We start from the raw sequence: 23718 nt of genomic DNA, 5'->3' as shown, positions 1-23718 counted from the left end.
TGTCAAAATTACATTTACTAGTAAAACTGCATTTCTCAAAACAGATTTTTAGTAGTAAGTATTTAATATTTAATTTTCACACATGCAAATCCAATTTCTATGTAGAATTAAATATTTAGTGGTTGAAATTTAATTTTCATAATTGTCAGTTGAATTTCTGAGATCAAGAAAAATAGGAAATTAAAGCCAGATGGCATCGTAATTAAAATTTCAACATGTTAATTTTTAGTTGTATTAAAAAACACCAGATGGTAAAGTTTAAATTGTTAGTAAAAATGTTACTATAATTACAATTAAATTGAAAAGGGCTTGAATTTATTGAATTAAAATTTGCAATTCTGAGAATTTTGGTTTTGTTTGTAGAAAATACATACATGTGTAGGTTCATATGTAAAAGACTATGCTGAATAATAGTAATTTGGGTAACTATCATATGCAGACAGACCCGGTTCTTATCCTTTTGAACAGTATGAGAAGGACTTGCATTTTTGCAACTAAATATAGTATAATGAAAATACAACTCATTTTTAGCCACTTCCATGAATGGTTGAAACACAATAGAAGACAAATACTTATCATTTTCAATTCTAGTCTGTGTAACTGCCCATGACCTAAATAATTTGTTTCTCACATGTGATGAGATTGTGTGTGTGGATTTCTGGGATGCCTGCCTGAGTTTCTAAATAAGATGAGATGTTTTCACTAGAGATGGGATGTGGTCAGACAGATCAGCCAGAAGTGCCATCAGCACAGCCTGAGTTGACCCTGACTGGATCCATGTGGGCATTCTCTAATACCCTATGAAATTTTGGTGGCAGCTGTAGGCTGGCTGTTAGGGACCCAACCTTGTGGACTGGAAGGTCACCGGTTTGACCCCTGAGCTGACAGCATGTGACTAAAGTGCCCTAGAGGCACCTTTCTGGGCGCTTTGGGCAAGTGTGCTTACTGTCCCATAGTGTGTGTGTTTTCAATAGTGTGTATGTGGGTGCTTTACTGCATAAATGGGGTAAATACAGTGGTAAATTTCTCTGGAACAAATCTGTGCATTGATAAGAGTGTGGACAATGTACAGATTTTCTTTTTTGTGCATTGTGAAGAATACGCTGTAAGTCACCCAAAGACCAATTTTAGATTGTAGGTGCAGCATGTGACAGACCCAGAGAAGTGAAATGACCCAAGTTGGCCTAAGGATGGCACTGTAGTGCAAAATTGTACAGTTTGACCCATATCTCCTGAACCATGAGATCTATAAAGAATTTTTTTTTTTTTCAGCAGGATTCTTTATTTTCTTTATTTTACATAATGCCTTACTGGGACTAGGTATCTCCTGCTACAAAAAACTTTAATGTAAGTGGCAAAATATGTGAAACCATAATTTTTTTTTAACTAGTGAATTTTCAAGATAAACTGTATTTCCAAAAGTATTCACTTGTCTGCCTTCACACGCATTTGAAATTGAGTGAGATCCCATTTTTAATCCATAGGGTGTAATATGATGTCAGCCCACCCTTTGCAGCTATAACAGCTTCCATTCTTCTGGGAAGGCTTTCCAAAAGTTAGGAGTTGGGTTAGGAGTGTGTTTATGGGATTTTTTGACCATTCTTCCAGAAGCGCATTTGTGAGGTCAGACGCTGATGTTGGGTGAGAAGGCCTGGCTCGCAGTCTCCGCTGTAATTAATTTCACAGGTGTTCTGTTGGGTTGAGGTCAGGACTCTGTGCAGGCCAGTCAAGTTCTTCCACACCAAACTTGCTCATCCATTTCTTTATGGACCTTGCTTTGTGCACTGGTGCGCAGTCATATTGGAACAGGAAGGGGCCATCCCCAAACTGTTCCCACAAAGTTGGGAGCATGAAATTGTCCAAAATCTCTTGGACTGCTTGAAGCATATTAAGAGTTCCTTCCACTGGAACTAAGGGGCCGAGGCCAACTCCTGAAAAACAATCCCACACCATAATCCCTCCTCCACCAAAGTTTACACTTTGCACAATGCAGTCAGACAATTACCGTTCTCCTGGCCACATGAAGTTTGGAGGTCTGTAGGGATTGACTGTGCAGAAAGTTTGCGCAATATGCGCTTCATCCTTTGACCCCGAACTATTATTTTACTTGGCCTACCACTTCTTGGCTAAGTTGCTGTAATTCCCAATCGCTTCCACTTTATTATAATACCACTGACAGTTTACTGTGGAATATTTAGTAGTGAGGAAATTTCATGACTGGACTTGTTGCACAGGTGACATCCTATCACCGTACCATGCTGGAATTCACTGAGCTCCTGAGAGTGACCCATTCTTTCACTAATGTTTGTAGAAACAGTTTGCATGCCTAGGTGATGGTTTTATACACCTGTGGCCATGGAAGTGATTGGTTTGGTCTCATATTTTTCACAAGATTCTGAAGGTCAAGGATTATAAAAAAATTTTGGATGGCTCCTTATTGCCTCCTACAAATCCTATCTGACTCTTTCATTGCAGAAGTAGGACAGTAATTGTAACTAAACTTTGACCGTAAATGCAGAATTACATACTGAAATACACTGCTCAGTTAATTCTCTGTAAGAGTTCCCAATAGTGAAATAATTGAAAGATATATTTGCTGAAATGATGCTTGGTTCTTTTTTTGCCCCTTAACACTAAATTTTGTCAATGTGACTGTGCTGGGTTTGAATCTCATCTGAACTGTCGGTGTTTGTCAACCATATGAGACTTGTGTCCAGATGTCTTTAGAAGATGTTGAAATACAGTTATCATCAAATGTTTGTTTATAAACGTGAAGTCCTCATTGGGCAGGTAGCGCTTGGATAGGCCAAAGTAGATTTATTAATCCATGATTTCTGGGTAATTCGTATTTTGTCTACTGTCCTATCTTTTTTGGAATTGAGTTTGTTTTTTAACAATTAAAATATTTTTCCTGTTTTATATTCTAATTTGCCTTTTAAGTATCTGGTTTAACTACTTAATGAAGGCTAATATCTAACTGGGCAGTGCTGACATTTTACCTTGATATACACCAATATATTTCAGCATTTCACTTTAAGTCAAGTTATTTATATTAATAAATTGACACAATGAAGTAATTTATTGAAACATCTTTTCATACCAAACCATTAACTATTTTATATTTTAAATTTAAATTTACACTCATATGTACACCTAGCCTTGTATTTATGTCCAAGCCATGCATCCCACTTTGTAATGTGTTTAAAAGAATAGTAGTGAATTTACCGCAGTCAGTGTGAAAGTAGCTTTGTGTAGCTTGCAGGGGATTTAGTCTCGTCACGTGCAGTCTTTCCATTCTAATAGAGTACTGTACAGTATTACTTTCTGGGCGTGTTTACAACGGTAGTCGTCTCAAATGTTAATGGCTTCATTATTACACTGTATCATTAGCCCTGCATCTCACAAGTGAGCAGTTGGTCAACAGAGTTCAGATGCATGGTGGGCTCATATTGCAGTCATATCACTGGCCCTCAGTGTTGTATTCATAGCAAGATATTCCATGTAACTGTCATTCATCAAAAAGATATAGTGTTAACCCTGATTTGAAAACAATCTCTCGCCCTCTCTTTTTCCCTTTTCTCTCTGTCTCTGAGCAGAGAGTATGAAGGAGGCACGTGTGTTTTTGCAGTGTGAGCATATGTTAGTTCGCACGGCTTTACAGGAGAGAAGCAGAGTGTTTGTAGGGCCATTCTCCTGCAGTGTAGAGCTGGATGCCCGTTGGTGTCGACACAGTGGCAGCCCCACCCCTGAAGTTGGTCCACCAAGAATCCTGCTGGACATAAAGGGAGGATTACTACAGGTACAGCATTTTACATGTGATTCGAACCTTATGGTCAACCAACTTCTGCCATGTAACCCTAATGTCAGCTATAATCAATAGCTGTAGACATTATGAATATCATTTCTTATTCCACTATAGGAACAATACTCACTGATAGCCTTTTGTCTTTGCCTTTTTGATGTTGTTGGAAGAGTGAATGCCATCATATTGGGGGTTTCCCACATTGTCCAAGCACATTCACAGGTCCCCCTAATCGAAGGTAGAAAGAGGAAGAGACAGAAAAAGAGTTCCCTGGCAGGTCTTAAGAAATATGTATTTTATGAAGAAATAGTTACCAAGTGGCAGCATATTTTTTGTACTTGCCCCGCTCTCGGAGTTACCAATAATAACTTTTTTTTGGCCTTATTTGACCACTTTCATAAAACACACACACGCAAACTTGCATAGTATGGGTTCTTTTTCTCCAGCTCTGGGATTAAAAGTAATACTGCTCCACACCTCTGAGGACAGGAGCCCCTCTTCCTGCCTGTTCAGTGCCGGGGAAAATCTCTTCACTATTATGCAAGAGATGACTCACTGCTCAGCACCACATTCTTAGTCATACTCTATCCCTCATAACACTTCTGCCCACAGCCTTCAGTCAGCCCAAGTGCAAAAGCCACATTTCTCCTTTAGAAATCCCCATTTTTTTGTTGTGGAGACAAGAGGGGAATACCAAAGTATAAAATTCCACTGTGTGATAGATGGCAAAGATGACAATACATGCATCAGCTGATGTGTGCGCTCTCTCTCTCTTGGTAGGTGTTTTGGGGGCAGGAGCACTATAATTGCCTTACTCTGATTCAAGAGTACTTACAGTGCTACTTGAAAGAGGTGGGAGGACAAGTGGAAAAGCCTGTGGGAGGGCAAGAGGAGAAGCCTAAGGAGAAACCTTTTAGATCCTATCCACCACCCTCCCCTGGGCCACACTCCCCTTGTACAGAACACTCCTCAGATGACCTGCGCACTGGCCTCTTCCAGTACATCCAGGACTCGGGTACATTTCCCTTATCGAGACAGGAGATGGGTGTTTTATGAAGTACACATCAGTTTGTGTGTGGTGTGTGTGAGAGCGAGAGAGTGAGTGAGTGTGTGTTTGGAGAAACAGTAGTATCCTGTAGACAGTCTAGAAATAGTTGTATGTGAGTGAGAGGACATATACAGTATCAGGCCCTGAAAAACACATTCATTTTTAAACACTACCAAAACCTTGGTTTGAGGTGCTTTTAATACATTTTTACCCTTCAATAATCAATAAATAAAATCAATACCCTGTTGTCACAGAAATCTCTGTGGCATGCAGTGGTTATCTGCATACATAAAGACAGAAAAATACTGATCCCAGAGTTGTGATTCTCTCTGAGTAAAAAAGGGGCTGTACACCTGGTATCTTACATGGATGTGTCTTCATTTTGTCTGTAGCCTCTCAGAAGCTGCCAGTGGCACATGAGGTGGTGTTCTATAATGAAACAGAGGACAGTCCTGGTGTGATGATGTGGAGATATCCTGAACCACGAGTTCTCACCTTCGTACGCATCACCCCTGTGCCTTTTAATACTACAGAAGATCCAGAAATCAGCACGGCTGACCTGGGGGATATTCTACAGGTGAGCATCACCTGCACTCAGACAAAGAGGGTGAGAAACAGAGTGTTACTGTCGAACAGAATGGCTCTGTGCTGCTTGTATAGTCAGAGACAGTAAACTCAGCAAAGATATCATGCTTGAGGTAAATATTCCCAGACAGGAAATGAAAATTAATGAGGAGAGAAAGAGATAAGCTTTACTCATCATGTTTAAACCATTTGGGCTTACAGGTATTAGAAACACAATCTTGCTGTTGGTGTTCTGGGCTATGCAATTTGGAATTTGAGGTCTTAATGTGCACCATCCCTGTTTTCTGCCCAGAGACAAATTCAGAGATTGTGCAGTGATGTTTCAGTTCACAGATGTGGAGTGGGGCCATTTCATTTTTTTCTCTGTATCTGTATATGGGTGTTCTTACTCTTAGCAATGTCTCTTAACCCTAGTGCCGCATCCTTCCCTGCACTAAAACATCCATATCTCCACATATAATTAGCCAATTATATAAAAAAGTCCACAGCTGTGGAGTGGCATGGTTTCATTTTTTCTTTGTTTTTCTTTCTCATAATCTCTCTGCCTCCCTCTCTTTCTATTTTTTTCTGAAATATATAACTGTATATATAAATATATAACTTGTGACTCAGGCCAGCAGTAGGTGTATGTGTATGTAAGTGGGTGTATCTTTATCATATCTTGCTAAGTTGTATTGTGTGTGGCAGTAGAGAGGTGAGGGATGCCTGGATCGAACTACCATTGAACATGCAGTGCCCACATCCTTCATCTTTTCCTAATTCTCTCTTTCTGCCCCCCTCTCAACTGGCATGCAGTTCTATTTCTCTCTCACTTCATCTATCCGTGTCTGTTTTCAGTGGCTGACACAGAGAGAAACTTACTATACAGAGAAAAGACATACAAACATACACACACACAACATAGACACATACGAGTAGAATTGCTGCTCAGTTGTGAAGAAAGTAGGAAGCATGCTACAGCAATACTGTTACTTTAATGTTTTGCACACAGATCGTACTGCCTTTTTGTAACGCATGATTTATGAATCTGTGATTTGGACGTTCTCCTTTCTCCACAAACTCGCCAGCCTGTAGTTCTATATGAGCGCACACCCAACTCAGCGTGCAGCTGTAGGAGTAGAAAGATGAGCAAGGATTTGTGGAAGGGGTGAGGGTATGTGTGTTACTTTGTCTTTTGCCAGATCTTTGTGATCTGCATTTAATTGATTTCAGTCCCTGCTTCTCAGAAACTTAATTTGCCTCTTCTTTATAGACAACTTCAAACAGGCTTGATTAATTCGATTTTTATTTGATTTCTTTGAGGTTGCAAGAGTCCAGCTGCAGAGAGTGGAAACATGAAAAAGCCAACACGACAATAGCTAGTTAAAACTCCTAGGCACTGTAGCAGCTTGTGAGTTGTTGGGAAATAGAGAAGAGTGTGAGGCATTCTTAGAGTTCTTAAATCATTGTATTTTTTCATTATTTTTTTTATAATTGGCTAATGAAATGTGGAGATATGGATGTTTTAGTGCAGGGGAGGATGCGGCACTAGGGTTAAGAGACATTGCTAAGAGTAAGAACACCCATATACAGATACAGAGAAAAAAATGAAACGGCCCCACTCCACATCTGTGAACTGAAACATTACTGCACAATCTCTGAATATGGCTTTCGGCAGAAAACAGATGGTACACATATATACCTGCCATATTCGCATACAATTGCTAGTATTACTATGCAGGACAGTGCTTTTTTGTGTGTGTTAATCATTTATCTTTCATTTTGTCTGTGCAGGTGCCCTGTACTCTGGAATTCTGGGATGAGCTGAAAAGAGCCTTTGTGCCTTACAGAGAGTTCAGCCTGTCTGAGTGTAGTGTGTGTGAGCTCACATTGCCCCCCCTCAGCCCACACACACACCAGACTGAACTTGTAGCCTCAGACCTCTGGAGAGTTATAGTTAACAGTACAGGAGATGGAGCAGATGAGAGGTGTGTTGGAGAAAGAAGGATAAATTATGTGAATGCTTTTTAGATGTGTATAGATTTAAGAAGTTGTTCTCTGTTGCCAGAAGCAGCCAAGGGCTGTTGTGTAATATTTTATGAAATAATTTGACTGAAGCTGTAACCAGCAATGCTTCATCATTCTATATGGCAAAATACATGTTGTTTATTTTACTGAAGTCCAGTGACGTGGGAAGTAGGGGTGCTGAGGGTGCTGCAGCCACCCCCTGATTTCAGGACTAACACTGTTAAAAAAAAAAAAAAAAAAAAAAGAATTTATATATATATATATATATATATATATATATATATGTGTGTGTGTGTGTGTGTGTGTGTATATATATATATATATATATATATATATATATGTATATACATATATATATATATATATATATATATATATATATATAATATTCTGAACTTTATAATAATTTGAGTGTAGTAGAAACTTATTTTTAACTCATTTTTTAAACTATTGTGTTTAATCAATTGTTATATGTCCCACCCTTTGTGTTAAATCTCACTGCATGCCTGTGGGTGTGACACAATTGATTACCGCTCCACACACCAGCAGACTGATTGGTAGCCACACCGTGCATTTGCATAATGTTTGTCCAGAACAAGAGTGCAGAGATAATGCACATCAGCATTTGATGAGTCAGGCTATATTTATATATTGTTATCTCAGGCCCCATTGTAGCAATATGTAGCACTTTATTTTTTGATGAAAATTCGCTAAATAAAGAAATAAGTAAAATTGTTTTCCATGACGCCATTGGTCATATCGCATCCACTGTATAAGCAAAAGTATTAGGACACACCTCCTAATTATTGAGTTCAGGTGTTTCAGCTACACGCCTTGCTAACAGGTGGATAAAATTAAGCACATGGCCTTGCACTCTTGATAGACAAACACTGGCAGTATAATGGGTCATATGGATGAGCTTGATGCCTTTTTAAACAAGGCACTGTAACTTTTGCCACAAGTCAGTTTGTGAAATTTGTGTCCTTCTAGATCTGTTCCTGTCAACTATAAGTGCTACTACTGTGAAATGGAAGCACCTAGGAGCAACAACAGTTTAGTCACAGAGCAGTAGATCATGCAAACTCACAGAGTGGGGCTGCCGTGTGCTGAAGCTCACAGTCTGTCCTCTGTTGGATTGAAGTTGTGTTTGCCGAATGCCAGGAGAATCTTCCCTACCTGACTGCATTGTTCCAACTGTAAAGTTTGGTAGAGAAAAGTTAATGCTATGGGGTTGTTTTTCAGGGGTTGGCCTAGGCTCCTTAGTTCCAGCTACGAGAAATCATAATGCTTCAGCATAACAAGACATTTTGGACAATTGTATGCTTCTAACCTTGTGGCAACAGTCTATGCTACTTCTACTTAAAATTTTAGCACATCTTTCCAGGTCCCTCCTGACGTCTCTATTTCTCTGTCTAGTTTGGACAGTGAGTCTGGTTCCCAGTTGCCATGTGAGCAGCTGGTATCTCCCACAGCATTGGCAGCGTGTACACGGGTAGACTCCTGTTTTGCGCCATGGTTTGTGCCGTCGGTTGGCATGTCCCTGCGGCTGGCCCACCTGGAGCTGCGACTGTGCCACCATCTGGAACAACTAGGCGCAGGTAGCACACATGCATTCCTACCACCCCTCACAGCTGTCCAGATCCTTCTAGCACACCTGTATAAACAGAGACATGTACATATTTGTGGAAGAGGGAGTGTGCTCAAAATTAATTTGGCATTTTCTTCTGTTTTATTAAATAGCTATGAGGTGGATTTTACCAGTATTTTTCTCTTGAGTGTGATGCACATAACACACACAGATCCATTTAAAGATCACTGCAGCATCCATGATTACTTAACTTTGCACTGAGCAGCAGTCTTTGCATCTCTGCTTCATTCCAGGTGGAATTGAGGCAATAATTCATAGTTCTACCTTGTCTACTTCCATGTTGTTTCCAGACACAAAAAGTTCTTTAGGCCTGTATGTAAACTGAAAATATTTACCACTGTGTGGAAGTGAAGAACTACCCAAACGTTAAAGAAATTCTAAATAAACTACAGTGTAATTTTTTGGTGATGTTCTAAAGTATTGTGTAGTGCTGAATTATATTCCTCAACCTCATCAGTTTGTCAGGATGTATTGTTTTAAATTTTTTTATTTTTTGTTTTCCAGACCATCAGTGTTATTCACTATGCATTAGACGAGTATGTCATGCAGCCATTAGGAATCCCTATGGTGTCAACCAGTTCTGATTGCTAGATTAACCACTGATCAAAGGTTAATTAGATATTATATATATTAAAAAGGGTTTTCATCATCATCATCATAATATGACCATGCTAGCATTCTCTTAACTTGATTGTTGAATAAAATCATTTTCTATTTTCATTCAGAACCCTTAACCCTTTCAGCATAATAGCCAAATTCAGGCATCTAGCTTGCTTGAGTGTTTAGCTCATCTGATGATGTCATTACTGTCATTTGAGTAATCCATTCTCTCCATTTTAATGAGGAAGACAAATACTACAGACACTTACTACAGACGGTTGGCTTCATAGCAGTAATGTTAGCTATCTGCCTTCATTCTGTGTTCGCCAGTTAGCGAAAAAGAACTGCAAGCCCTAGAAAATCTCTTCCAAAGCAGTTCAGGAAGGGGTATCTTGGTTTTCAGACTGTATGCAAACTGAAAAGATTTACCACTGTGTGGAAGTGAAGAACGTTACAAAAATACTACATAAACTACAGTTTATTTTTTTGTAATGTTCTAATGTATTGTGTAGCGCTGAATTATATTCCTCACCCTCATCAGTTTGTCAGGATGTTTCGTTTTAAACTTGTTTTTTCAGATCATCAGTTTTGTTCAGTATGCATTAGACAAGTATGTCATACAGCCATTAGGAATCCCTATGTTGTGAACCAGTTCTGATTGCTAGATTAACCACAGATGTCATTCAAGAGACTACTGTGGCACAGTGACAGGATGCGAAAGAGTATGTTTACAATTTTTCATTAGTCCCTTTCATTGTTCTTTTCTAAACTGTATTGAACATTTCTTCACAGTTCTGTGCAGAGCTAAGGATGACTCACAGCTGTTGCTCATATGCTGATTGGCTGTAAACTTTGAGTGGTGTTTTCTAATGCTGTTCTGTTTTCTGGTTTGTCTTTCATCAGTACCATCCCAACAACTCCGCCCCTTCCTGCCAGACAGGAAGTTACCATCTGACCAAGAGTATGGAATGGTGTCTGTGCGCGAGCCGCAGCTGTTTGTGCGGCAGTGGAGTAATGGGGCTCAGCTTGGCCAAGAGCTGCACTTCTCAACCACACTGAACTGTCACCTGGTGGACTACAGGAACCTTACCCTCTTACCCTTGTTGCAACCTTTCAGCTTCCAGGGCCATAGCATCAGTACATACAGCCAATCCAATCAGAGACACACCCAGCTGACCCTTCATGTGGATCCCATCCTGGTTTCTTTGGGTCAGCATGCCATACATACGCTGGACACAGCACTGTTGGCTTGGCAACAGGTGAGTCAGACATTCACACACACCCTGCAAATAAGAATGTATTAATACTGTTTTCTTCCCAGCAATGGATCTCTACAAACTGACTTAGGGCACAGGTATTATGTTTGATAGGCCTTACATTTAACTTGTTTGCTTTCATGGTCATGGAGCAGTCTGCAGAGTACTAAGCATGCTTTCTAAAGTCCAGCCTGGTTATGTTCACAGGTACCCTCTATAGAGGAACCACATAAAAGGTGTGCACAAAGATTGATCACTTATACATGCTTATTCATGCATATACATTCATACACATAGAACTTTAAACATATTTCATGTATTTTAAAAATACATTTTAGGCCTCAAACGGTTTTTAAAATATTGCCTCAGGAATCAGGCAGCATGTTGGTGTGTTTCATATAATGAAGTAGCTTTTGAGGCATTAACCATTTTTGGTGTCTGGTTTCCATCACTGTTAAATGGAATAATTATGATGCTTTAAGTTTCTCTAAAATGGTGCATTTTTACTTTGATTTGCTCTGTATAGATTGAAACAAATTAGTTCATTTCTAATAATTTCCTTTTATTTTGCTACTTTTTTCACTTTTAATTACCATTACAGAGTAAAACAAATATCCATTTTGACTTGTAAACCAAGAAGAAGAAAGCTTGACTGAAATTTAAAAGATTCAGCGAATCAAAGAAAGGTAGTGCCCTGCTTACAAATGTGGTGTCCCTCCTTTCTAATCTGCTCATACAGTGTGTGCAGTGTAGACAGAGGGAGAGATACCTGTGCACACATAGAATATCTCAATTATCATCATTAATATATTAAATAATTTAAATGCAACTATTATCATCTGTTATGTCTCCCAAAACCCAAAAACAATTTTTAAAGGAAAAACAAACTCTGCAGCAAACTATTTTTGAAAATCAAAATTTTTTCTGCATATATTAATGATTTGATAGATGTTAAAGTTACTTTATACTTTGATGAGCATATCAAATCAAAAAAGTAGTAATTGTGGCATGTGCAATAGTTTGGACACTTCTCATGTTCTAAAGTCTCTAAACTCATTAGGCCTTCATTTATCCTTTTGAACTAGCTCGGAATTGTCAGCTGATGACAGTTCGAAAGCAAAATGTTTTTTTTTTATTTTCAGACCTTGTGCTAACACTCAACAACCATGGGCTCTTTCGAGCAGCTGGCTGATGATCTGAAAGTTAAGCTACCTAATACCTTCAGAGCAGAGAAACGCTATAAAAACATTTCAAATTACTTCTAGCTTGCAGTTTTTACTATCCAGCCAGGGGTACCGAAACCAGTGCATACAACTGTATGTTTGTCGACCAAGCTGTTCTGCTTTTTCATTTATCGACCAGGCTTTGTAGGCTTTCAAACCTGTTTGAATGGAACTTATGAAATGGTAATGGACTAGTCTATGACCATTGACATTGCAGATCATTGTAAATGGTGTAAGTTGTTGTTTCTGTTCACAGACATAAGTGCAAGTGTGTGTGCTTTGTGTAAGGAAATGTGATTTTGTGAAATGTGAAATTTTATGATTCTGCTGTTTTCTGATGTTAGTCAGATACCCTGCTTGCCTCTCAGATCGATCACATTCCTTACTTTAACACATTAATAGGTACACACTGTAGCTCTTTTCAGTCAAAGCTCTTTATTCCTCCATTTGTTTTGACCTCTTATCAGACTTTGATGCTATTTAACATGGTCAAACTACATCTGGGCTACTTTCAATGATAAACAACAGAAAATAAAACACAAAAATAAAAGTCAAAAGAAACAAATAGCTTGAGTAAAGTGATTCACAGTTAAATAGTATGAGGTATGGACTGGAATACTTTGTGGGTGGATATATCTATTATAAGTTTTCTTATGAAATAAATTGGCATCATGGCCCTGACTACAAATTGAAGGAGCCAGATTCCGCTGGAGTTGAAGGGCTGACTTCTGGAGGGGTTGGCTCAGGACTGGCTTGATCAAAAGCTGGAGCTCACATGTTGGTTAACCTCCTCGCTGGCAGTGGATGCTGCATCACTGTGCAGACACACGCCTTTCAGTCAGTAACTGGGCAGAGGCATGGCTGCTTGAGGGGCAAGCTTGGGGCAGCCTTTCAATGGTCAATCTGCTCACAGATTAGTGCGTGGCTCTGGGTGTGATGATGTGTCTCTGTGGTGTAAGAACTGCTCTAACTCCGCTGGCGAGGGTTATCTTGCAATCTGGGTTCCGACGATGGTGATAATAATTTAACTAACTACTTCACTTTGGCAGAGTCGAAAATGCAAATATGTTCTCCCTGGCAGGCTAAGAAGCTATTCACCTTCCTTCTCTAAGGGTGATTTTCACTTAAGATGTGCGAACGGACAGACAAGTTACATAAACAAAGGTTTCAGATCTGAAACTTAAGCGTTCTAATATTTCTGACCTATCTTTCTGACCAAGGCCGACACAAACTTAGAAATTAGAATCTTCTTGTTAAGAAAGCAGAACTCCCGAAATTGCTGTGCACTCGAGTTTTGTTTGGGTGTAGGCCCTACCCTTTGGAGACGGACCCAGAGTGCTGATAGGTTCTCTTCACTTAACGATTAATTAGCTATTCATTGTTTCCTACTCTGATCGGTGGTGCATAATTTTAGGAGCGCCTTCCCCACAATCACTGCTTCCCTTGTTTTAGGTAGTTTTAAAACAAAGGAAAAGAAACATTATTCTAACACAAATTTGTTTTAACTTTCAAAATCAAGTGAACCACTAAGACATTTAGGTATATTTATAAGAGAGAGTAACCCTTAAAGGACACAAGGTAAAATTTGCCTGTAAGCTCTGTTTATGACTAAAATTTGTCAATGGTGTAAACTCAATACAATGAAATGCTTGCCTCAGTATGTTATCATAGTTATACACTGCGTATTTCTAGCACTTAACAGTAGTAAAAGATAAAGATTTTAAGTAACACAACAATAAGACTAATAAAACAGGTAGTATTGCTTACAGATAATATGTTGATAATCAGGCAGACAATGCAACAATGCTTCTTTTTAAGCAAATTCTCATAACAACCTCATTTCTGAGGTCTCCGGGCTTCTTAAAATTAACCCTTGTTGAATGGTGATAATTTGGTGTTGATGCACACTTTAGAAACTTCCTGTAATTGAAAAGTTTACTTTGAGTCTTGGTAATACTCTGCAGCTAGGTTCCAGGCAGGGATTTATGGTTGCCTGGTGTACCTTTTGGGGCAGAAGGTTGATAACCTCCCACAGTGTCCATCTTTGGTCCCAGGGTGACTTCCTTTTAAGCTGTAACTTATTAGACAGCTTAATCCTGTTTGATGGCTTTTACCTCAGACTTTTTGGAGCCAAAGCTTTTAGTCTGGGTAATGAGGAGAGTTCAGGCAGATAGATAGATACTGTCTGATGTTCAGCTGCAGCTGGTTCAGCTTACACTAGTCAGCAAAATCCTTCAGCAGCTTCCTGTATTCCTCCTACTGTCCATTCCTTGTGCACCCCACAATGGCTGTGTCATCTGGGAATTTTTTGAGATAACTCTGTTGTACCTGAAGTCAGAGGTGTACAGGTTGAACAGTAATGGGGCTAATACAGTCCCCCGGGGTGCCCTGACACTGCACACAGCCCTGCAGTTACACATACTGAGGCCATCCAGTCAGATAGTCCATTGTCCATGAGATGATCGATTCATCCACCTGCATCAGCTGTAGTTTCTCACCTAACAGCACAGGCTGTATGCTGATGAAAGCACTGGACAAATCAAAGAACATATGATCTTCACAGTGCTGCCTGATGTGTCCAGGTGAGAGTATGTCAAGAGGTATTTTGACCAGAGGTCTCAGATGAGCTAGCATCAGCCTTTCAGGTGTCTTCGTTAAGTGGGATGTCCGTGCAACTGGTCAATAATCATTCAGTGCTGCCAGTTGCCTTTTCTTGGGGACAGGAACCACACAAGATGTTGTACACATAACTTGGGACTCTCTTCAGGCTGTAGCTCAGATTGAACATGAAGAATTCCACACAGTTGCTATGCACACACAGTTTCAGCACCCTGGGTTCAATGCCATCAGGTCCCGCTCCTTTGCTCTGCTTGAGTTTTTTCAGTTCGACCTTCACCTGATTAGCAGTGAATGTAACATCACTGCACATTCCAGTTGTGGGGGGAGGGTAAGAGGTGTCCATTGCAGAGAGTGGTCGCTGATGGTCACAAGTGTGAATGGCTGTGGTGGAGGAAAGTGCGGCTGTACATGGCCTGCATAAGAGACAGACACAGTGGAGCAGGAGAGGAGCCGTTGTCAAGCCGCACAAAGAACTTTTTTAACTCATTTGCCCATTTATGCTTTCCCTCTGCTGGAATAGGGCTGCGTTGGTTGAAACCAGTGATGTCTTTTAGGCCTCTCCAGACATGACAAGTGTTATTCAGCTCTAGTTTGTTTTCCAGCTTGGACATGTACTCCTCTTTGGCCTTCTTAATTGAGGTTTTAAGCTCTTTTTGTACCCTCTTCAGTTCCTCCCTATCTTCTGCCATAAATGCTCTTTTCTTCTGGTTCAGCAGACTTTAAGTCACTGATGACCTAGGGTTTGTTCAGAAAGCATCAGACAGTCCTGGAGGGTACAACAGAGTCCACACAGAAGTTGATGTAGTCAGTGATGCATGATGTTACTGCATCAATATCCTCACAATGTGGTTCACACAGGACATCCCATTGTGTAGCCTTCAGAAAGCCCTTCAGTGATTCTGCAGCCTCAGGTGACCACTTCCTCACTGTCCTTGTGGTCACCGCCTGTCTCTGAACCAGGGCTTTATACCATGAGTTGAGATGAACCAGGTTATGGTCTGAACAGCCCGGTGAAGGGAGAGCTGTGGATTTATATGCTTTTTGACATTGACATACAGCAGGTGCAGAGTGTTGTTGTCTCTTGTCTTGCAGTCCACAAACTGGCTGAAAGTGGGCAGACATGATGAGAGGGTAGTATGGTTGAAGTCTCCAGACATAGTGATGAACTCACTACAGCTCTGGTTTTGCACCCTCTTCTTCAGCTTCTGTGAAGCACAGAACGCTGCATTCCTGGTTCTCCAGTTGTGTCCATGTAAGAACAGACAGTTTGTCCATTAGACCAAGGGTGCCCAATGCTGTTCCTGGAGATCTACAACCTCATTTTGTTGGGATGCTGTGAAAAAATGTAAATAAAAATGCAATGTGCAGATCATTTAATGCCTGCATTTAATTGAAAATGGTACCAAGACAACATACCGAATATTTAAATTGAGAAATTTTGTTTTTGAGAAAATACATGCCCATTTTGAATTTGATGCCATCAACACTTTCCAAAAAATTTGGGAAGGGGCCAAGAAAAGACTGGTAAAGTTGTGTAATAATAAATAAATAACACCTTGGGCTTAATTGGCAACAGGTCAATAACATGAATGGATATAAAATGTGCATCCCAGAGAGGGTGAGTCTTTAAGAAGTAAGGATGTGGAGGGGTTCACCACTCTGCAAGACTGTACGATCAAGTAAGTGCAACAATTCAAGAATAAAGTTTATCAACACAAAATAGCAAAGAACTTTTGCTTTTCATCATCTACTGTACATAACATTAAAAGACTGAGAAATTGGAGAAATGTTTGTATGTAAGGGACAAATAAAAAACGTAGTATTTGCTGGCTGTGATCTTTGGGCCTTCACATGGCACTGCATTAAAAACAGCCATGATTCTGTAGTGGAAATCACTGCACAGGCTCAGAAAAACTGAAAACCACTGTCTATAAAAACAGTTCGGCGCTGCATCCACAAATGTTAATTAAAACGCTTAATACATAAATTAAAAAAAAGCTAATTAAAAATCAGCTATTAAATTTCTTTTTGGAAATCATGGACACTCAGCTTGTTATCAGTGCACAGTTCAAAAGCCAGTATTCTTGATGGTATAGCGGTGTATTAGTGCAGGTCACTGGCATATCTTTGAAGGCACCATTAATGCTGAATGTTTTATATATATACACTGCTCCAAAAAATAAAGGGAACACTTAAACAACACAATATAACTCCACGTACATCAAACTTCTGTGAAATCAAACTGTCCACTTAGGAAGCAACACTGATTGACAATCAATTTCACCCGGTGTTGTGCAAATGGAATAGACAACAGGTGGAAATTATTGGCAATTAGCAAGACACACTCAATAAAGGAGTGGTTCTGCAGGTGGGGACCACAGATCATTTCTCAGTACCTGTGCTTTCTGGCTGATGTTTTATTCACTTTTGAATGTTGGTGGTGCTTTCACACTCGTGGTAGCATGAGATGGACTCTACAACCCACACAATTGGCTCAGGTAGTGCAGCTCATCCAGGATGGCACATCAGTGCGAGCTGTGGCAAGAAGATTTGCTGTGTCTGTCAGCGTAGTGTCCAGAGGCTGGAGGCGCTACGAGGAGACAGGCCAGTACACCAGGAGACGTGGAGGAGGCCGTAGGAGGGCAACAACCCAGCAGCAGGACTGCTACCTCCACCTTTGTGCAAGGAGGAACAGGAGGAGCACTGCCAGAGCCCTGCAAAATGACCTCCAGCAGGCCACAAATGTGCATGTGTCTGCACAGCGGTTAGAAACCGACTCCATGAGGATGGTATGAGGGCCCGACGTCCACAGATGGGGGTTGTGCTCACAGCCCAACACTGTGCAGGGCGCTTGGCATTTGCCAGAGAACACCAGGATTGGCAAATTCACCACTGGCGCCCTGTGCCCTTCACAAATGAAAGCAGGTTCACACTGAGCACGTGACAGACGTGACAGAGTCTGGAGACGCCATGGAGAGCGATCTGCTGCCTGCAGCATCTTGCAGCATGACCGGTTTGGCAGTGGGTCAGTAATGATGTGGGGTGGCATTTCTTTGAAGGGCCGCACAGCCTCCCTGTGCTCACCAGAGGTAGCCTGACTGCCATTAGGTACCGAGATGAGATCCTCAGACTCCTTGTGAGACCATATGCTGGTGCGGTTGGCCCTGGGTTCCTCCTAATGCAGGACAATGCTAGACCTCATGTGGCTGGAGTGTGTCAGCAGTTCCTGCAAGATGAAGGCATTGAAGCTATGGACTGGCCCGCCCTTTCCCCAGACCTGAATTTGATTGAGCACATCTGGGACATCATGTCTCGCTCCATCCACCAACCACCACAGACTGTCTAGGAGTTGGCGGATGCTTTAGTCCAGGTCTGGGAAGAGATCCCTCAGGAGACCATCCGCCACCTCATCAGGAGCATGCCCAGGCGTTGTAAGGAGGTCATACAGGCACGTGGAGGCCACACACAATACTGAGCCTCATTTTGACTTGTTTTAAGGACATTACATCAAAGCTGGATCAGCCTGTAGTGTGTTTTTCCACTTTAATTGTGTATGACTCCAAATCCAGGCCTCCATTGGTTAATAAATTTGATTTCCATTGATGATTTTTGTGTGATTTTGTTGTCAGCACATTCAACTTTGTACTGAACAAAGTATTCAATTAGAATATTTCATTAATTCAGATCTAGGATGTGTTATTTGCTGCCATCCAGACAACATCTTTTTCAGGAAAGGCTTTGCTTATTTCAACAAGACAATATCAAACCACGTTCTGCATGTATACAGCATGGCTCTGTATTAAGAGTCCGGGAGCTAAACTGGCCTGTCACCACTGAAAAAGTGTCCATGTTTCTGCCTGCCATCTATGTCAGCACTAGAATTTTCCAGGTGCGCAATGCAGCGATCGACAGAGGCACACAATTTTAGCATAGGGGCATTTCTCAGTGTGTGATGTAATTTTAGCACCTTGTTACTTTTGGGTTAAAATTGTGCATTGCTTTTGTTTACTTACCGTCCGTGTGAGGGAACTGCCCTTTTTAAAATTGTTTTGAAGTTTGAAATAACACAGCAGGATGTGGTGGCGCAGTACTGACATCAGCATAGAACCAATCAGCAAATGGTTACGTCATTCCACCAAACAGTTCTTCATATATATATATATATCTGTGTGTGTGTGTGTGCGTGTGTGTGTGTGTGTGTGTGTGTGTGTGTGTGTGTGTGTGTGAGTGTGTGTGTGTGTAACTATGCAGAACCTCAACCCAGAAGCAGAGGAGCTGCTCTTCAGTCACTATGTGATCTGTAATGACACTCAGGAGACTCTGCGTTTTGGCCAAGTGGACACTGATGAAAGTGTGGTGCTAGCCAGTAAACATAGCCACCAGTACTGTTGGAGATCGCACAAATCGTTACAGGTATGTGTATGTGTGTGTCTGTCTCTCTCTCTCCCTGTCTCTTCACATGAATGCTACATAATGGCAATGTAGATGAATGAAATATCTGATAAGTAACAACCCTTGCTTGAGCTGAAGTGGGTTAAAGCAAGAGAAATAAAATAAATGTGCAAGGGTCTGGTACTTTATGAACTGGGTTTGGAATCAATAATGACAAATAAACAAAGATCTACCTACCTACCTACCTACCTACCTACCTCTCTCTCTCTCTCTCTGTCTCTCTCTCTGTCTCTCTCTGTCTCTGTCTCTCTCTCTCTCTCTCTCACTCACTCACTCACTCACTCACTCACTCACTCACTCACTCACTCTTTCCATTTGTTGTCTTTGTGAATGCTAGTGGGCTAACCATGTGTTTCTGAGCAAGATTGTGTTTCACACTCTGTGGTTTGGGGTTTTGGAATGGAGGGTGACAGAAGGAGGACAGCCAGCTATTCCACAGTGTTCCACAATAGTCTTTGAGAGTCAAAGTGAGAGTAAAAGAGAAAGACAGGCAGAGAAAAGAGTATGCCTAAGAAAATTTCATGTTATCAGTAAGTGGATGAGTAGGCTGAAGCAATTAGTTTTCTCTTTGTGCTTCTGCCCCTACCACAGTTAGACTCACTACTGTTGCTTTCCTGATTTGCTCCCTTAGAAGCTAGGGGCATTATGGCTACAGTGATGGAATGGGACAGGATGAAAATGTGTCTAAAAACAAAATTGACTTACTGTTGTGGTGGCGTGTGGTGTCGTGTGTTTGTGCAAGTGTGTGTAATTACATTTAATTTCAGCATCAGGGTGTATAGCATACAGAAAATGCTCCTGATGGTTATTTCTTCTGCTCTTTCATTTTGATGTTCTCAAGCTTTTAGTCTGTTGCTAGTGCAGGTACCATGGGTAGAGTTATTTAGGGTGTTATCATTGCCAGTCATCACAACAACAATAATAATAAGAAGAAGGAATTAAATTAAAAAAAAAACTACAGCTAAACAACTACAACTAAAAAAGACTACAGAGAAGAAAAAAAGGAAGGTTTTTAGCAGAGATCTGAAGGAAGACAGCAAAGAGCAGTTACAAAGAGTGGAAGGTAGAGAATTCCAGAGTTTGGGAGCAGCAACACTGAAAGATCAGCCACCCATAGTAGAAAGTCTAGTTGAGGGAACTGTGAGGAATCCAGGATTAGAAGATCGCAGAGCACAAGAGGGACAATATAAAGAAATGAGATCAGAAAGGTATGTCGGAGCCAGACCATGTAAAGCCTTGAAGGAAAGAAGAAGGATTTTGTACTTAATCCCAGAACTAACATTAAGCTGATACATCTGTCGAAGAATAGGAGTGATATGAGCTGTGCACTTGATGGAGGTAAGAACCCTGGCTGCTGAGTTTTGGACATACTGAAGACGATTGATTAGTTTTACTGGAAGATCATAGAAAAGTGAGATACAGTAATCAATGCAAGAGAAGATGAAGGCATTGCTCAACATTTTAGCATCAGTGTCACTCAGCATAGGGCATAAGCATGCAATGTAAAGCAGATGATAAAATGCAGTTTTAATGATGAGCTTAATGTGAGACTCAAAAGTAAGAGATGAATCAAGAAGACAGCCAAGGTTCTTAACAAATTGGGCTGGCTTAATATCGACACCATCAATGTTGACTGAAAAGTTCAATACCTGGGAAAGTGCGGTTTCAGCTCCAACTAACAGAACCTCGGTTTTATCAGCGTTTAGTTTAAGATAATTGGTTTGAAAGCAAATTTTCAAATCTCTGACACAAGAACTTAAAGCCTGGGTGGAGGCATAGAGGGAAGTAGTGCTGACATAAATTTGAAAGTCATCAGCATAGCAGTGAAAGTTAAAACCATGGTTGCAGATGATCTGAATTTGTCAAAAGGCTTCAATGTGATATGATATTGATGAGGGAACGTAAACAAAGATGTTCAAGTGACTGACCTTTTGTATAATAAGTTATAGTCTTTGAATGAGTAAGCCAAAATATCAGACTCTTCTTCTTCTTCTTCTTCTTCTTCTTCTTCTTCTTCTTCTTCTTCCGGCTGCTCCCTTTAGGGGTCACCACAGCGGATCATCTGCCTCCATCTTGCCCTATCCACTGCCTCCTCTACTTTTACACACCAACCATCTCCATGTCCGCCTTCACTACACCCATAAACCTTTGCTGAGGTCTACCTCTTCTCCTTCTGCCCGGCAGCTCCATCTCCAACATTCTTTGACCAATATATCCACTATTCCCCCTTAACACATGTCCAAACCATCTCAATCTGGCCTCTCTGGCTTTATCTCCAAACTGCTCCAACTTCACTGTCCCTCTGATCTGCACATTTCTAATCTTGTCCATCCTTGTCACTCCCAACAAAAATCTCAGCATCTTCATCTCCACCACCTCCAGCTCAGCCTCCTGTCTTTTAGACAGAGCCACAGTCTCCAAACCATACATCATAGCAGGACGCACTACTGTCTTGTAAACCTTCCCTTTCACTCTTGCTGCTATCCTTCTGTCACATATCAGCCCTGACACAGGTCTCCACCCACTCCATCCTGCCTGCACCTTCTTCTTCACCTCTTTTCTACACTGTCCATTGCTCTGGATGGTTGACCCAAGATATTTGAAGTCATCCACCTTTACGACCTCTACTCCTTGCATCTTCACCTTTCCACCTGCCTCCCTCTCATTCACACACATGTATTCCGTCTTGTCTCTACTGACCTTCATTCCTCTCCTCTCCAGTGCAAACCTCCACCTCTCCATATTCTTTTCCACCTGCTCTCTACTCTCACCACAGATTACAATGTCATCTGCAAAAATCATGGTCCATGGAGCCTCCTGCCTGACCTCATCTGTCAACCTTTCCATCACCATTGCAAACAAGAAGGGGCTCAAAGCTGATCCCTGATGTAACCCTACCTTCACCTTGAAACCATCTGTCACTCCAACTGCACACCTCACCACTGTCTCACTATCCTCATACATGTCCTGCACCACCCTAACATACTTTTCAGCTACACCTGACTTCCTCATACAGTACCACAGTTCCTCTCTTGGCACCCTATCATATGCCTTCTCTAGATCCACAAAGACACAATGTAGCTCCTTCTGACCTTCTCTGTACTTCTCTACCAACACTCTTAATGCAAAAATTGCATCTGTGGTACTCTTTCTGGGCATGAAACCAAACTGCTGCTCACTGATCTGAACCTTGCTTCAACAACTCTTTCCCATACCTTCATGGTGTGGCTCATCAACGTTATAACTCTGTAGTTACTGCAGCTCTGCACATCACCCTTGTTCTTAAAAATGGGGACCAGTACACTACTTCTCCACTCATCAGGTATCCTCTCACTCTTCAGGATTTTGTTAAACAACCTGGTTAAAAAGTTCACTGCCTTCTCTCCTAAACATCTCCATACCTCCACAGGTATGTCATCTGGACCAACTGCCAAAAGCCAAAATATCAGACAAGGAGTGAAATTTCTGACAACATACAGTGTATCACAAAAGTGAGTACACCCCTCACATTTCTGCAGATATTTAAGTATATCTTTTCATGGGACAACACTGACAAAATGACACTCTGACACAGTGAAAGGTAATCTGTGTGCAGCTTATATAAGAGTGTAAATTTATTCTTCCCTCCAAAAAACTCCATATACAGCCATTAATGTCTAAACCACCAGCAACAAAAGTGAGTACACCCCTAAGAGATAGTTCCTGAAGTGTCAATATTTTGTGTGGCCACCATTATTTTCCAGAACTGCCTTAAACTGACTCTCCTGGGCATGGAGTTTACCAGAGCTTCACAGGTTGCCACTGGAATGCTTTTCCACTCCTCCATGACGACATCACGGAGCTGGTGGATATTCGAGACGTTGCACTCCTCCACCTTCCACTTGAGGATGCCCCAAAGATGTTCTATTGGTTTAGGTCTGGAGACATGCTTGGCCAGTCCATCACCTTTACCCTCAGCCTCTTCAATAAAGCAGAGGTCATCTTAGAGGTGTGTTTTGATTATCATGCTGAAACACTGCCCTGCGACCCAGTTTCCGGAGGGAGGGGATCATGCTCTGTTTCAGTATTTCACAGTACATATTGAAGTTCATGTGTCCCTCAATGAAATGTAACTCCCCAACACCTGCAGCACTCATGCAGCCCCAGACCATGACATTCCCACCACCATGCTTGACTGTAGGCATGACACACTTATCTTTGTACACCTCACCTGATTGCCACATGCTTGAGACCATCTGAACCAAACAAATTAATCTTGGTCTCATCAGACCATAGGACATGGTTCCAGTAATCCATGTCCTTTGTTGCCATGTCTTCAGCAAACTGTTTGCGGGCTTTCTTGTGTACAGACTTCAGAAGAGGCTTCCTTCTGAGGTGACAGCCATGCAGACCAGTTTGATGTAGTGTGCAGCGTATGGTCTGAGCACTGACAGGCTGACCCCCCACCTCTTCAATCTCTGCAGCAATGCTGACAGCAT

The 23718-nt window shown here is 41.2% G+C and overlaps 1 protein-coding gene across 6 annotated transcripts in view; it reads left to right on the top strand.

Annotated features, from left to right (window-relative positions):
• The window catches only part of LOC108442230 (vacuolar protein sorting-associated protein 13B), a 401016-nt gene that overhangs the window by 274915 nt on the left and 102383 nt on the right, over positions 1-23718 (top strand). For 4 of the 6 annotated variants that reach the window (XM_037534077.1, XM_037534074.1, XM_037534076.1 and 1 more), the window contains 7 exons: positions 3597-3799; positions 4583-4817; positions 5243-5427; positions 7209-7402; positions 8859-9040; positions 10594-10949; positions 19040-19201. In XM_037534077.1, coding sequence (XP_037389974.1) covers positions 3597-3799; positions 4583-4817; positions 5243-5427; positions 7209-7402; positions 8859-9040; positions 10594-10949; positions 19040-19201 — 1517 coding nt within the window. Of the gene's footprint in view, positions 1-3596; positions 3800-4582; positions 4818-5242; positions 5428-7208; positions 7403-8858; positions 9041-10593; positions 10950-19039; positions 19202-22649; positions 22732-23718 lie in introns of those variants that run through there. The other 2 variants (XM_037534079.1, XM_037534078.1) reach the window with 2 other exon arrangements.

This window comes from Pygocentrus nattereri, chromosome 24 (assembly GCF_015220715.1).
Source record: "Pygocentrus nattereri isolate fPygNat1 chromosome 24, fPygNat1.pri, whole genome shotgun sequence".
In the NCBI taxonomy this organism is placed as follows: Eukaryota; Metazoa; Chordata; class Actinopteri; order Characiformes; family Serrasalmidae; genus Pygocentrus; species Pygocentrus nattereri.
This window is presented reverse-complemented; position numbering and strand designations above follow the sequence as displayed.